Source organism: Coturnix japonica, chromosome 5, assembly GCF_054131305.1.
Source record: "Coturnix japonica strain WE chromosome 5, WE-NBRP24, whole genome shotgun sequence".
In the NCBI taxonomy this organism is placed as follows: Eukaryota; Metazoa; Chordata; class Aves; order Galliformes; family Phasianidae; genus Coturnix; species Coturnix japonica.
Window position 1 is genome coordinate 54938881 of NC_140667.1, and position 16411 is coordinate 54955291.

General features: G+C 48.5%; 1 protein-coding gene and 1 long non-coding RNA gene across 5 annotated transcripts in view; both read right to left on the reverse strand.

Annotated features, from left to right (window-relative positions):
- The window catches only part of MAP4K5 (mitogen-activated protein kinase kinase kinase kinase 5), a 52235-nt gene extending 38036 nt beyond the window's left edge, over nucleotides 1-14199 (reverse strand). For all 4 annotated transcript variants that reach the window (XR_014946866.1, XM_085549724.1, XM_085549725.1 and 1 more), the window contains exons 1-2: nucleotides 14067-14199; nucleotides 433-490 (exon numbers count right to left, since the gene is read on the reverse strand). Coding sequence is in view for 3 of the 4 variants with exons in the window: in XM_085549724.1 (XP_085405850.1) it covers nucleotides 433-490; nucleotides 14067-14165 (157 nt within the window). In the remaining variant the exon portion in view is untranslated. The remainder of the gene's footprint in view (nucleotides 1-432; nucleotides 491-14066) is intronic.
- On the reverse strand, nucleotides 6943-9362 carry LOC146760864 (uncharacterized). The gene is made up of 2 exons (XR_014946867.1): nucleotides 8720-9362; nucleotides 6943-7852 (listed from the first exon to the last, which is right to left on the reverse strand). It is a non-coding gene; the product is annotated as an uncharacterized LOC146760864 (long non-coding RNA).
- Nucleotides 14200-16411: the final 2212 nt, after the last annotated feature.

Genomic DNA, 16411 nt, shown 5'->3' on the forward strand with positions numbered 1-16411 from the left:
AGAGGGATACACTAAACAGGGATCTGAAAGGTATTCCAGAAGGCACTGATTTTCCCAATACTCCTTTGGTGAGCACTGGCACCACTGCTTGGTCTCCCCTCCCCATTTTGACTCACACAGCTCCCCACTCTTTCACAACCTACCATCTGTCCTGAATCTTTCCTCTGTACTGCAACACGCTGCAACTGCTACGTTATTTTTAATGAAGTAACAGATAAGGCAGATAAGAACGAACAAGGAAATCACGAGCAGGATATAACCAAAAGCAATGGTACATCCTGTTGAGCTTCCTGTCATCTAACCACTGAAACAGCAAAAAACAAAACAAAACAAATCCACTTCTTTTGTCTGGAGCTCTGCAGCCATGAAAATCAATGTGTGTAAAAAACTGGAACTGCAATCCAAAAACATAGAAAAGAATGCAAAACTTACCAGGCTCTAACTTGATTATTTTTACAGCAGCCAGTTCTCCAGTATGAAGATTTCTAGCCTGAAATAAGAGAGTTAAGACACATTCAATTAGACGGCAATGGCATCTCAGAGTTTTTTACAAGGTACGAGAAGATACGCTGGGATGTAATGAGTTACAAATACTGCACAACGCAATTAGCTGCGAGCAACCTGGCTGAGGATTATCTGGTCATGGTATTAGCACTGCATCAACCTGGAAATGTGAAGTGTTATCAGCAGTTCCTTCCAGAGCTTCAAAAACCAACCAGCTTTTCATCAGCAAGTGAGAGCTCATGCTTTCAAAACACCAACGTAAGGTCTGTTAAAACTGAGAAGTGTCTGCAGCCCATGCAAACTGGAGTGATGCAAAAGTCTGCGCTGCACTGTGGGCTGCCGGAGCATGCTGAACTCAACCCAGCCACCTCGTGCTGTGAAACCTCTGTGTGCTCTGAAAGTGGAACTGATAGGTAGAAGAGAGAAGCTCTGCAGATGCAGCATGCTTCGTGGGAACGACTGGGCTTTTAAACTCCAGCCAGCAGACACTGACTGGTCCCCACACTCCTCCAGATGAAGGGGAATGGAGCTCCAATCCAACCTTCCCCCCATACCTGGAGGGAACACTCCTGTAAACTTCCCTCTGAAAAGTCAGTGCTGGAAGAAAATGTTATAGGAGCCTTCGATCCGGAAAGTGTTATGAGGGGATTTCATTAACGCTGTTAACTCTGGTCAAATGAGCTCTAAATCACTCAGGCACCATCACCAGAGCTAAGCTACATTATTTTTGACACATAACCTCATCCAATTAAGGACTGTGGCATTCCCTTTTTGCTGAGCATCCAGAAGTTAATGCCTTTTGACTCCGAGAGAAATTCAGCATCTTCTGAACACGTAAAATGTATTGAAAGGATAGACTGCAGAAAAGCTGAGGGAAACTGCACCCGGTAAAATTGATTGGTAAGTATTTAGCATAAGGATGCAAAGGAAATTGGCTCTAGGGCTAAGCTGGAGAAAACCACTGCAGAACACAACGTTCTTCTCTTGCTTATGGACAAGAAGTCTTCATTGAGCAACAAGTGGAGCAAGGACTTGAAATATGAATCCCTCAATCGTGACAACGCTTAGTCAGGCTTCCAAATCAAGCTTTCCGACCATGGGGAAAAAAGAGCCAGCAATAATTGGCCCATGCAAAGTCCCATCACGATCAGGTAAGCACCATCTGTCAGCATGCTGGTAGGAACACTGGCAAGGATGACTCAACTGAAAACAAAGCAAACCTGAACAACCGTGCAACAGAACCAAATAGTTTATGTAAATCACTGAACAGAGTGATGGCTGCCTGCTAACCACAAAGGAAACCTTCACCACGTCTTCAAGTGCCTTCCCACCAGAAACGCTCAGTACAGCAGCAAAATCATTTGCATTCATCAACATCCTGATGAAGCACATCAGGGACCTTTTTGGTGCTGTTACACAGAACTGATATAAGACACAGAGGTGTCTGTAGGAGACCAAGAATGTGCTGCCTCCCACTGAAGTCAGGGAACCTCAACTATCCATCCAATAACCAGCCAAGCTGTCCAGATGAAGGAGACCAGACTGCACTCTGTACAGAAGATCACCCTCATCTCTGAAACACAGGGAAGACTGTATTCCTTCCTGATATTCCCTTTCCATACAAGTAGTGACTACCACTGTTCCCATTATGCCAAAGCTTGAAAGAATAGCTGCAGACTGCCAAGGTCCTTGGTATAAACTGCTTGGCTGGGGTGCAGAGATCCAGGCCAGAGCTCAGACTACTTAAACCCTATCATCCAAAGACTAAAATTCTAAGCATTCCCTCACATCCAGCATCACAGAATGTCAGTGTGGCTGTGACTGGAGGTTCTGCTGGGTCCTTCTGATCCCACTCTGTCCCAGCAGGGACACCCAAAGCTGGTGCCCAGAGCACCTGGGGCTTTTGGAGGTCCCTAAGGAGAAGACCTCATAGCTTCTGTGGTCTCTGCATCAGCGCTCAGTCACCTGCCCAAAACAGAAATACTCACAGGTAGTACAACTATATCAGTTCTGCTGTCTGGAGGGTCACGTTGCAGGCGTTCTGCAAGCTTCCCAGGGGAGCCGCCCATCCCTAAGTGCAACTATCAGCTTTTATCCCTCCTTTGACTGCACCCGCTTTACACAGGTACCTACATCTCTGTTGCCTTCTCCTCTGTACATGTCTGTACTGAAAGAAGGGCTAGGTGGTCATTTGGTCACCCCCTTCCCTGGCTATGGGAGGAGTGACAGCACCCCAATGAGCACAGCTCTACCAGAATATTTGACCAGCTACACACTAATCCTACAGAACAAGAGAGCCTGTGTTCTAAATAAAATACAAGGGCTGCTTTTCTTCCTTTTTTTCCCCCCCAGTGTCCCATTAAAGGACAAACCCGGGCACAGCACAGGCTGTGTGTCCCAATGGCCAACTCAAAAGAAGAGATGCAGTACCAGGAGGGCTGGGAGTCTGGGTAGACAAAAGTAGAACTGCTTTATGTGCACATCTAAAGTTCAACTTTGTGTGCTCAGCCTCCTTCATGGAATCACAGAATTAATCCTATGGGAAAAGACCTTAAAGACCATCAAGTTCAGCCGTGACCCAACCATACCACCCTACTACTATCCTTGTCCAGCCGCTTTCTCCTTCAACACTGAGGAAGAGAAGGGCAAGATTTGGACACCAATACCACAACTTCCAAATCAGTATCTTCAATTCCCACGGTGAAATTTCCCCTTCATTCCTGCGTCTATCTCTGATCTGCAGCCCTGGATCAACCATCCAGTTCACGAGCAGATTCATTTGTTCAACTGAGGCTTCATTTAATCTAATCAGAGCTGCAGCTCCTGTGGCAACCCTCCCACACACCCCCACGTTATTCATTCCTTGCCAAGCTTCACTCATCAGTGACCATGATGCTTTGCTGTCTCATCTGCTGCTTGTTTCTTCTCAGCAGCCACACGTACCTCCCAAAGGTCCCCTGACTTCCAGCCACTGAAATGGAGGTTTCAGCATCTGCCTCCTAGTTTCTGCCTTCTGACTCTTCATAGAGTCTATGAGTCTTTGACTCGCTCTACCCTGTTCTGAAATTCCCAGCACAGATGATGGGAACAACTTCCTTTCTAAAACCATGCATCTCCAGAGCTCCTCACAAAACCTTTAAAAGCAACATGAAGTTAAGCCCTGCTGTGCGAGTCTAGAATTGCTGCCCTTCACAGAAGAAGGACGCTGCAGCTCTAAAGCCAATCTTATGGGTGGATTTAGATTAGTGCCTGACAGAACAATCACACTTCCCATCCTGAGTCCCTGCAATGCTCCATTAATGTCTCCAGGTGTGCCAAGGCAGCTCACCTATAAAGCAGACATCAATCTAATTTGAGCTGTTACAAACTAATACCTACAGGCACCTAATTATTTTCAGAGCTTCTCTAGGAGGCAGAAACAGCCAAAAGGCAATTGTTCACTTTGCAGTTTTCCAGCTGGATCGCTAATTGAGAGCGGTACCAGGCTCTTTTATGGGGAGAAGGCACAGAGGCTCTCAGAAGCCACTTCCCTAACAGAGACTTCACAGATTCAGCACCCTGAAAGAGAACCATCTCTCACAGCATCACCACGGCGCTTTCCAGAATAAACTAAGTATGAAGATTCACATGCTGATTTTACTTGTATCAGTGAGTTCACGCTGCAGCAGCACCACCAGCACAACCATTGCTATTTCTTCCCCCAGGGAGCAGTCAGGCACTGGAATGGGCTGCCCAGGGCAGTGGTGGGCTCACCATCCCTGGAGGTGTTCAAGATACATTTAGATGTTGTGCTGAGGGGCAAGATAGGACAAGGGGGAATGGTTTGAAACTGAGACAGGGGAGGTTTAGGTTGGATCTTAGGAGGAAGATTTTCCCCCAGAGGGTGGTGACGCACTGGAACAGGTTGCCCAAGGAGGCTGTGGATGCCCCATCCCTGCAGGCATTCAAGGCCAGGCTGGATGTGGCTCTGGGCAGCCTGGGCTGCTGGTTGGTGACCCTGCACACAGCAGGGGGTTGGAGCTGGATGAGCACTGTGGGCCTTTGTAACACAGGCCATTCTATGATTCTGTGATTCTATGGTTTGGTGTGGAACTACTGATGACAGGTGGGCAGCTTGACTGGATGATCTTGGAAGTCTTTTTCAACCTTAATGATTCCACGGTTTTATGACTTCAGACACTTTCCTACTCAAGGCCAATCAAGCAATAAGGGATTAGAAGCTCATTAATGACATTAGGTTAACTCCTTTTACTCCTGCACAGAAAACAGGCCCAGGATGTGTACCAGCAAATTGCCTTTCCAGCTCTGCTGAAGATGTCAGCAGCCACAAAACATTCAATTCTCATTCCTACCAATCACTGCAGATGGACAAAGACCTACGGCAACGTGGGTAACAACAGCACCAAAGCAAAGCTCAGTGCACATCTTAACAGCATTCAGCAGGAAGAAATAACGCCCCCAAGAAAAGCAGCTGTATGCTTCCAACTTGGTTATTCTCCTTGTGATCCTCCTGTGAAACTCTCTTGGCAGACCACGGTTTGCAAATATTTGGCACAATCCTTCCAGAATTGAAAAGCTAAAGCTAGAAATAGACCCCGACCACAAAAGTGCTATTTAGCAACTAATGCAGCACAAGAGATACAAAACAAATACCACATGAGAGGGGGGAGAAAAAAAAAAAAGCCAAATTTTGATGCTGTTGGAGCAAAAGCAAAATAACAAACACAACTTCTCAAGTCACAACAGGGTGAGTAAGGTTGTTTCGGGAAGCTGATAGAAATAGCTTACCCTCCTGCAGAACAACAGGCATCTGTGAGCACATAAAGTGACACAAAGCAAAGTGTGCCCATGAAGCTATGGGCATACTTAGAACTGGGCACACACTGCACAGAGTTTTAATGGTTGGGGTGTAAGCAGGGGGAAACTAGGAATAAATACATAATAAATAGAATCACAGAATCACCAAGGTTGGAAAAGACCTCCAAGATCATCCAGTCCAACCATCCACCCATCACCAATAGCTCCCACTAAACAATGTCCCTCAACATAATGTCCAAACGTTCCTTGAAAACCCCCAGTTTTCCCCAGTTCCCAAGATGGAAGTTAAAAGGGCTTCTTACAGAAAAGGGCTATTAAACGGGTTGAAAGCATATATCAAAACACAGGGGAAAAAAAAACCCTCCAATTTTATGGATTATAAATTCAAGTAACATTAAAAGACTGCGCATTTTATAGCTGCAAGGGCATTTATTTACTCCTTAGAGATGAAAGAGCTCAGGATGCGTAATCCAAAACACATGAAGGAGAGCAAGAGAGGAATCAGGGAGCTGAACTGATGGAGCACTCAGCCTCTCAGCTTCCCCACCAAGCCAAGGCAGCACCATTACCTGCACTTCATACATTGGAAATACACCAATATCATACATTAGACAGACACCAATCTCATTTGTTTCAGGGAAGCTCTGAGGAATGTCCAGCAATTTGCACATAGCAAGGATAGAACTGCCAAGCACTACTCAGGAAATCAGTGATTCAGGTCCAAAGCTCTTGACTGTGCTTTCCCGTCACAAAAATAAACCAACAAAACATCTGCTTTCTAGACAAGGAGGAAAGCATGGTTCTGAAGGAGAAAGCAAGCTGTAAGCCACTTCTATTCTTCCATGGGACCAAGACTTCTGAAGCACAGGCACAAATCCTCATTGATTCCTTTTCCTTACTGTCATTTATCTGACAGAAAGTAAAGCAACGCAGGCAAAAAACACAGATTTCAGCAGCAAAATCTAATGTCAGCATCGTTATCCTGGGAGAGCCGCCTTAAATTTCAATTCCTCAAAGATACGCCAACAGTGAGAGAACCAGGAGGAACCAAACTAAGTTGGCTGTGTGAAGGAGACAGTTATAGGGTGTTTTGTTTGGCATCGTCACTAGATAAAACAGTGACCAGACGGATGGGATGAGTAAAAAAAGAACTGTGTAAAGCAAAGATGATAAAAGAAAACAAGGTAAAAGAAAGGTTAAGTACAAAATATGTCTTGTACTTACACTGAGTGCAGAGAGGAAATAAACACGATCTGCAATAAAGCAGAGGTGCATCTTTCTGTATTTCACAGCTACCTTATCCCCTCACAGCTTATTTCAGCCCCAAAGGGGAGGTTTGAGTGTTCGGCTGGGTATTTTTTTCTTTCATTTCTTCAAGTTTTAAGTTGCTTCCTTGTCTTGGACTCCTCTACTCATGTAAACAAAGCAACCAGAAAAGAAGAAACAAGCATTTCTGACAGCTTATTCTACAGCTGTCAAACCCCGGTTTCACTTCAGCAGCCTCGTTCCAACCCATCAGGCCAATGACCTCCCAGCACACTTGCTCTTTACAAGAGCAAGTGCCCTCAGTTTTAAAGCAGTTTGAAAATGTTTTCCATCTTGTTATTCCTCTTTGTTTTGTTACAAATGCAAAGCTCCCTTTCAGCATGAAGTTCCCAGGATACTCCCTGGAAGGGATAACTCACAAGGATCAGCCCAGCTCCTGAGTTACTGATCTCAGCACTAATTCAGCTGCCACACAAATGCATCCTCAGCATCCTTCTTGTCCTAAGAACACTCTGATGGAAGGCTGACGATCCACACTCCTGCTCAATGGAAAAAACAAGGTAAGATCCTTGTGGAGCTACAACAAAAAAAAATCCAAAGAGCAGACCTGTAATCAAAGCAGATCCCAGCCACATCCTCAAACAGAAAGCCAAAACTGTCACATGTAATATCACACTTGCTATAAGATATCCTGAAGATGTGATGTACCGTGCAAGTGGATTCCACCTGCAGGAAGCTTAAGATATCATAACTGCCCTTCTCTGCACAAAGCCACCGGAGACTGAACTTCTGCAATCAAAGGGCAACCACGCAGGGATCACATGCAAATTCCACCTCGGGCTGCCCTCGGCCAGAGAAAATGATGCACACGGGTGAAGTAATGAAATCAGAAACCATGAGAGAGTAGGAGGGTCAGAGCTGTCACGTCAAGATGAGCTCAGCACCCACTGAGACTGCACTGCATCGGAGCTGTCGAGGACACAGCTGGCCCCCACCTTCTGCACGGCAAACCCAGCGCCTGGCTGACACGCAGCATTCCCAGCTGGCTGCAGGAAGCACTGAGGCTCCTAGAAATAGAGGCAGCAGCTGCTTCATCTCCCTCCCAAGTTCATCGCTTCATTGTTTCATAGAGGAAAGTCACAGCCCGCTGCTCTCCTCCTCCCATACTCATCCCCCAATAGTGAACTTTGCTGCCCAGCACAGCACATCACAGCACAGCCCATCTCAGGACATCCTGGTCTACGAGCTGGACAAATCTCAGCATCTGCAGAAGGAGAAAGAGATAAAAATTCTGTTTCTGTACTCTAAAAATGCAATCAGTTGTGGCTGCGTGACGGCAGATGATGAAGCTCAAACCTCCCCCTCCAGCCTCAGAGCTCTGCCCCCAATTTGGCACTAGGAGGAAATGAGAAACCCGTCTCTCTAGACAGGAAATGTTTGGCAAAGTTTTAAAGGCATTATGCTAATTATAAGTGCTACTCAATTGCTCCTACAGTGACTTATGTCTCTTCACATTTATCCAAGCAGTCGGCTGTCACAACTCAAACAGTGCTTTGAATTTTAACACCAACGTGCCTGAACCTCCGGTTTGGATTCCTCCTGAACCTCACCAAGGCCAGGCTGGATGTGGCTCTGGGCAGCCTGGTCTGCTGGTTGGTGACCCTGCACATAGCAGGGGGGTTGAAATTAGATGAGCACTGTGGGCCTTTGCAACCCAGGCCATTCTAGGTTTTATGCAGACCAGTTATTTTGGCTACAGACATGCTCAGCACACCCCAGACACCCTCAGGAAGTACTGGTATGACAGAAGTGATGCCCACGATATGCAGCCTGGTTCAGCTGCCTCCCTTCACATTACCCCGCTGTTATCTTCATCCCAGCAATGGAAATTGCACTCCTAATGCAGGGAGCACTTCACACGGCTTCTTCAAAAGAAAAAGGCATCTCAGATACCTTAAATTAACTCCTACTCCCCTCTGAGAGCCCGGTATGTACTGTGAGCAACGCAGCAAACACTCTCCCTTTAACCCCCTGCAGGAACTCATCACAAGAAAAAAATTCAATTACTGCTGTTTTCACACCCTCCATAAACACAGCACAAATACCTGACAATCACATTTTAACTCCTTACCATTTATCTTCCATGAAGATTAATGACTAAATCCTTGGGAGGTTATCATTCATCTGTTATCTTGCATGTCCACACACTAAATAACAAGTGAAAGCAAATGTAACACAGCTCTCTATCAGCAAACAGACATAATTGTAGAAGAGAGCAGAACAAAACCACAGCTTCTTGGAGCAGATCGTCAAATTAAAGTTAATATTTGGCTTTACCACCTCTCAGCCTTGGCTGTTCCTTCTCACTGATTCAGGAGGTAACTGCACAGCGTACAGCTTGGCATCCATAGGGCTCTATGGGCAGCACGCTGGCAACACAGGCTGCTGAAAAATACCAAACACGGAGCTCCAGATACTCTAAGTAGGGCATTAATGTGATAAATGGATAAACCATCCGGAGTAAGTTCATCTGTTCTGCACCTAATTAGAAAGGGAGCAAGCTGTCAAACAGCCTCTTGGCAGAGAGAGCCACAATTTATCTCTTCAGCACATGTAGCCAGAACAAACTTGAATATGTATAACTTATACCTAAACACACATTTCTGCATTTCTACTTAGGGGGAAAAAATGGCGCCCTTAATGCTGCACGGGAGTAAAGCAGCTACAAGGAGATAACACCAATAAAGACCACAGAGCCCTGAAAAGAGCTCCTCTCGGTGAGTAGGATCAGCAGCTGCCTCTCTGGAGCACCTCAATGTTCACATTGCAACAGGTCCATAAGTGTCGTGCCCTTCTCATTGAGCTTTACCTGAAATCCCAGAACACGCTCACAGCCATGGAAATTGCCATAAACCACAAACCAAAGGTCCACCAGACCTTGCAAGTGTCCTCATTGATAGGAAGCCTTCCAAAGTTTGGAAAGAATTTAAAGTATTCTGGTTCTTTGAAGAAATATAAAGCTTGAGATCCTAATAAAATGGTGAAGAAATCTTTGAGCAACTTCTGTGTATCCAGAGACCGACCCACTTTGCATTGCTCACACTCGGAATCACTGTCTGTTGATGCTGCCTTGTCTCTTCATTCACAGCTGTAACTAAGAAGCAAGGTGCCAAACATGAATAAAGGTAGCAAGCACATTTGTTTTCCCAGCTGCAGGGTGGGCGGACAGTTGCTGGTGTCAGCCAAAAAAGCTGGCAAACTCCGTGCTGGCCTCGTGAACAGGAAGAGCCGCTCTACTGGACACGGCTGATCTGCACAGTTGTGTCACACACCTCCCCTGATGCAACCTGGAAACTCTCAGCCACCTCTTGCTACAAGTCTTCACCCAGAGGGTGGTGACGCACTGGAACAGGTTGCCCAAGGAGGCTGTGGATGCCCCATCCCTGCAGGCATTCAAGGCCAGGCTGGATGTGGCTCTGGGCAGCCTGGGCTGCTGGTTGGTGACCCTGCACACAGCAGGGGGTTGGGGCTGGATGAGCACTGTGGGCTTTTGCAACCCAGGCCATTCCAGGATTCTGTGATTCTATTAAGCCCTGGTCACATTCAAAGCTCTCCATATGAGCTGGCACTAAGAACAACTACTGTATCTCTTGGAGATGAAGTTGAAGTAGATACCAGTGTGCAAATACAACAATCTTTCACCCGTTCCTCCTCCTCAGAGATTTCCTCTGCTCTTGTGGTGTTTCAAAGGGGATGCAGAAACCACACCATGCACTTGAAAGAGAGCTCTGGGGTGGAAGGCAGAAAGGTACGGCCCATATAAAGCATCTCCGGTGTTCTGCTCTGCAAAAAGGTGTGCAACACACAGGGGCTGAACCAACATGCCCCTGTCCCCTCCTTCCTGTGCACATCCACAAGGCACTACAGCCTCCCCAGGTTGTTCCATAAATAAATGAGGAAAAACCCAAAATCACCCACCCAGCAGAATGTCTCCTGAAGGACAAGCACAAGATAGCAACAACTGCAGCAGAGGGCTACACCAGAACCAAGGCTGGTGCCACTGGGACATTAAACCCAACAGAACAGGCTCTCAGCTCCCCTGTGACTTAAGAGATGCTTTAGTGCAAGGCAGACAATGCATATAATCCTTGCAGACAAGTGCTGTCAGCACACTTAACATTGCTTCCTACACCATGGCTTGCTACAGAAACTACTGCTGGCACCAGTGGCTGCCTTTCTGGACGCAGCCCTGTGCAGCTGACAGGAGCATATTGAAAGCTGCTGCTACACTTCCTGCAGCTCTTCTCCTCCGATACCTGCTACAAAGCTGTACTACTCCACTTCTCATCTGCTGACTTGAAAAAGCAAAACGTTTTAACAAGGAAGTCAAACTTTTGTTTTAATAGTGAGGAAAAGTGTCTGGCTGAGTTGATTCAATTTCATTGCTCAGTAGCTCCCTGCAGCAAAGAGCAGTGCCAGGACAACAGAGGGTACTGCTGAGCACCCTAAGGCTTGTTTAGCTGGGGGAGATTGGGACAGAGGACAGAGCAGGTGGGAGCAGGACTCACAGTGTAGTGTAGTGGATGGCTTCCATTCCCCTTCTGCATCTAATGGGAGATTTGCAGACATGGTTCAGCTTTCTGCCATAAAACAGCAGCCAGCTGGATGGCTTCTGCATTAACCACATGCTGTGTCTATTCCAGAAGCACCACACAGGTACACAGCCCAGCTCACAACGTTTCTTAAACACTGCTTGTATATGAGCAAAGTGGGCAAACACAAACGTGGCTGGGAAAGCTAAATGAAGACCTCACCTTTGCAGAGCTCAGGGGCATGACACTGAGGCTCAGAACCATATGACTGCAAACAAGGGGGAAAATACCATTATCGAGTTATTAAGATCCACTGAGCACCCATCTCCATTACTATAACCTCTTTCAAAAGTCCTCATTTTAAGATAGGCCTAACACAGCGCTCTGAGAGAAATTATTCCAGTGGGTTGATACCAGCTTAATAACAAAACCCTCTAATACAGAGGAAGAAAAGGCCTTCCCAGCACAGATGGAACAATGATTGCACCAGGGTTTTAATGAAGAGTGCACTCCCACGGCTGGTAGGCCCAAACTTGGATCCAATTCCACTCGCTGTGAATAGATAAGAAAATGTTTATTTAAGGATGGTTTCTCCCCCACCCTGAAATGCATTTTGGGGAATAAATATTAAAACAACACCAACAATCCAGCACTTATGAGGGCCCTACAAGCAACCATTGTGTGCATGTGACAGAGGAAAAAAACACCAAGACTAAGAAAACACATTCTAGTGTTAAACATCCACAGTAGTTACAAAAAGCAAAGGGGGCAGGAGATTTTCAGAAAGGCCTTAAGTATGTTTCTGTAACCTAACAGTGAACACAAATATTTGCTTAACCCCCGCCTTCCACTTCCAGAAAAGCACTAATTACTCTGACAGCTACCAAATGCCCCAAGAAGAATTTGAGGCATGAACCACCACCACCATAAAGGCACAGAGAAAGACACAGAGCTCCCACCATCAGAAGGGCTGCCTCGTTTTGGTATCCCAAACCCAACTGTGCTGAAGACACCAGTGAGTCATTAAAGCGATGGAGCAGAGGAACCGCTTGACAAGGCGAGAGGAAAATTCCATGTTAATTTAAGAGTGCTCTAACAAACCTTGTCTGAGCTCTGAAACATCACAACAACCAGGTATTGACTAAGAAACGCTTTCTATAAACAGGGCTCAGGGAGCCATCTGTGCTAAGAGCCCTACCACGGACACAGAAAACTCCAAGCACAATGTTTATACATCAACTGCTTCCAAGAAAAGGAGTTTATCTTAGATACTTTTAACATGAACACAACATCAATGGCTTGTAAAAATGAAGTTGGCTTTGCATATCTGCCATAGCAGCCTGCACCATCCCATTCAGTATTCCCTGGACACAGTTCCTCCCCATTTGCATTTCCCCGTTCTATGAAAGCAAAGAGCACACCAATGACCTGGAAACACAAGCAGGCTCCCTAACTACTTTAGACTCATTAAATTCACACTTCATTTAGAGGTGTAAAACTCCATCCAAGGCTTTGATTTACACTTCTCAGGTTGTACTAGGAGAGGGTTTATCAGTGAGACCCCACAGAACAGAAGGATGTTTACCAAGACCCAAAGAGAGGAGGGTTTGGTGGGAAGGGGGGGATGCTATTTACAGGGCACAGTGCAGGGCCCTGCATCCAGCCAGCTCCGGAACTGGAAGCTACAGGACATGTCAGCACAGCTCTCCTCTCATTAGCACCATAATGAGAAGAAGAACGTGTCCTTTTGAGGAGCAAAGGGATGATGCAGAACACTTCCCTGAGACACAGCCAGTCCCTTCTCACCACGCTGCCCTACGCTGTGCAGCTATACTCAAACAAACCAGCTGAAGCCACGCTATGTTTCAGGTTTATGAAACCTGAGATGCCCCTTTTTAAGTATTATGGGCCAGATTTCCCAGCAAAGTCGCAGAATCATAGAATCACAAGGTTGGAAAGGACCTACAAGATCATCTAATCCAACCATCCTCCCATTACCACCGCTACCACAAGCTACTAAACCAGATCTCACAGCTCCTCAGCAGACTGATCTGTGCACAGCACTCTAAGGAAAAAAATAAGAAGGTAAATAGCCATTACCATGAAAACGAAATAGTTAAAAATAACTCCCTGAGGCCAAGAGTAACCATTTCAAAGGGGGATGAGAATGAGATCCAACTATAAAACTCCAATTTGAACATTAACAAACAGCCCTCCCCCAGCACGCAGCAATTACCAGAGCCTTTGATGTGGCACAGCCACGCACCTCCGCTCCTAAGCTCAATCACACCAGGCCTATTCCACGTACAGTCAGCAGCATTATGAAGTACATCACAGCCATTCTGCCCACGGAGCTCAGAAATTCGGACTGCTGACACACAAACCGAAAACGTTACAGAGTTGCTGGGCATCCCTGACAAATAGAACGGGGGCACAGAGCCATCAGCAAATGGCTGGGTTGGAAGGGACTCAAAGGCCACCTGGGTACCCTGCCGTGGGCTGGGTGCCCCCAGCTCAGCCTGCCCAGGGCCCCATCCATGGCCTCGGGCAGCCTGCGAAAGGCTACATTAGGAAGGTGGGACGCCCACACCGCTGTGGCTGTAACTGTTTGAGCAGCACCCGTTGGCTTTCAGAGCGAGCCCAGCAGCGAGCTCCAGCTTCCGAAGAGCTTTAATCTGCTCCTGGTTCGCGGCTATTATTAACCCCGGGGATAAACTCGCGCTGTGTTAATCAGGTGCTCGAAGCGATGCGCTCTCCGAGCAGGTAAATACCCTCCGCCTTCAGCCCCGGGCACAGCACCGCCCGCAGCGCCCCGAGCGGGGCCTGGAGCCGCCGGCCCGTCCCGGAGCCGGGAGAAGGGGCTGATTCCGTTCGGGCGGCCCTTACCTTGTACACGTCGCCGTAGGTGCCGCTCCCCACGCGCTGGATCAGCTCGTAGTCCTGCTGCGGGTTCCGCCGCATGATGTCCCCGCTCGGCCGCTCCATGGCGGCGGGGCCCCGCGGGCCGCCCTCCGCTCCGGGCCGCCGCTCAGCACGGCCACCGGCCCTCGGCCCTCATGGCTGCGGCGCCGGGAAGTGCCTCCCCTCCCGGGGAGGGGTCTCGGCCGCGGCTGACAAAACAAAGGGGCGCTGGGAACGGCCGTTGGCCGCGGCTCTGCGGGGAGGGGGTCCCGGCCCTGAGCGGCTCGGCGGCCCCCGCAGCCAGGCCGGCCTGCCCAGCCCTGCCCTGCCCGCACTACCTGCGCGGCCCTTTGTCCCGGCGCTGAGGGATCGCCGCCGCCTCCTTCCTCCTCCTTCCTCCTCCCTTCTCCTCCTTCCTGCTCCCGCCGCGGCCCCACGCACGCACCGCGCCGGGACGGGACGGGACGGGACGGCGACTCCGCAGCGCCACGAAGCGGCGGATCCCGACCCCGACCCGCGGCCATTCACCGCCTCCTCCGCCCTCACAGCGCTGCGCTGCACCGAGCGGCAGGCGGGGTCCCCGTACTGCACTGCCCTGCCCTGGATGGCCGCCTTTAGAGTGCTGGGCCCGCAGCTCCAGGCAGACAGAGAACTGCAGCGGGGTGTGAGGCACGTCCCCATAGGGACAGGCTGAGAGCCCCGGGCCGAAGGCTGAGGGGTTCTATTGATGCATATCGATATCTAAAGGGCAGGAGTCAGATTAGTAAAGGCAGAATATTTCCTCCTTCATGGCAGACAGCACTGAGGAGCATTGCCATCTGTCAGGCTGTGGCAATGCAGAAGGCGATGCAGCCTGTGGGGCTGCAGCTGGTGATGCGGTGAGGCCATGGCCTCAGGTTGCACCAGGGAGCTTTGGGTTGGGTTTTACTTCCAGCAAAGCAGCCATACGTCTGAGTAAAACCCACCCGTGCTCTCTGAAATGGCTGCTGTGCAATGTAATAGACCGAAGCGCCCAGCCACGGAGCAGAGGAATGCTGGAATCCACAGCGGTATCAGGCAGTAAAATCATTAAGGCCTACAAAAGGAGGTGTGAGTTCTGAGGTGCAAAAAGCACCACGTACTCAACGCAGGAAATATATTTGCAAAAGCTTGGTAGGATGAATGAAATGGATGCCAGATGTTTGGGCCTTTTGGTGCTCGGGCCTCTTTGGCAGGCAGGCAGCCCCATTGGGCCCAATGCATTGACAGAGCAGCTCGGTGCAGCTTCCCAGTTCCAAATGGAGCCTGTTTTTAGCTTAGCACAGCGCGTTTGGGAGCGCCACGTGCAGGTACCTGAAACCACACCGCCGATTGCGTCAGCTTTTCCTTCCAAACACGGGCTCTCTGGCATAACTCATTAGGATTATTGCACCGTTTGAGGTTGAACTCAAAGGCTGCGTGTGCTGACGCTCAGGAATTGCACAGTCACGTCTGATTTTATTGGGCTTTGATTTATGGGCTCGTTGGAAATGGTGCTTTTCAGGAGCGGGCTCCAAATGTAAACTGCCTCGCTTCCAGAGCGCCAGGGAAGCACGTGACTGCCAACTTAAAGAGATTCACATTTCATTTCCCCTTGTGCTCTGAAAGCTCTCGACATCCTGTATGTTCTCTCCAACATCAATACGTAAGTTTTCCTGAACGCCCAGCAAATAAAGAAAAAAATCTATTTACCCTTCAGGGGGCTGTGTTTCCTCTGGCCATTTCCAACCAAACAATTACCTCTCCCCTAGAAATTGGCTTCCTGCACTCCTGATAGTGAGCTGTTTGTGTCCTTTCCCTCCCCCCCCTTCCTCAGCTGCATATTTGAACACCACTTTTCATCTGACAGACTTTCTGCTCCCGTCAAGCCATCAGATGACAGCACAGGAAAGGCCGTTTCGTTTTCCAGTAGCAGATGGTGCATTAAGACTTGGCCTCCTGCAGCATTTTGTGGATCCAGGAGCTCTGCAGTGTAACACAAGAGCTCTTCCATAGACTCTGGTTTTGTCCTTGCTGGGTCACCCTTCGCTTCACACCTGGAGGTTCGGAGCACACCCGGAGCGTGTTGCCCGTGTTGTGAGCTCTGAGGCTCATAAGATCTGTGCTTTGTTCCACCATCCCCAGCTGGCTCTCAATTCCTCCTGTAACGTATAAATCAGTAACAGCAGCACCAAGTCTATTGATAGAGCCATTCTATGACTGCAAGAATGGGGGTAAGAGAGGTGGCCAAAGTGTTCAGCCCAAGACATGGCAGGACGCTGCATCGTCCCAGGCACAGCCTCTTGAGCACATGACCATCTCCATTCTGCATT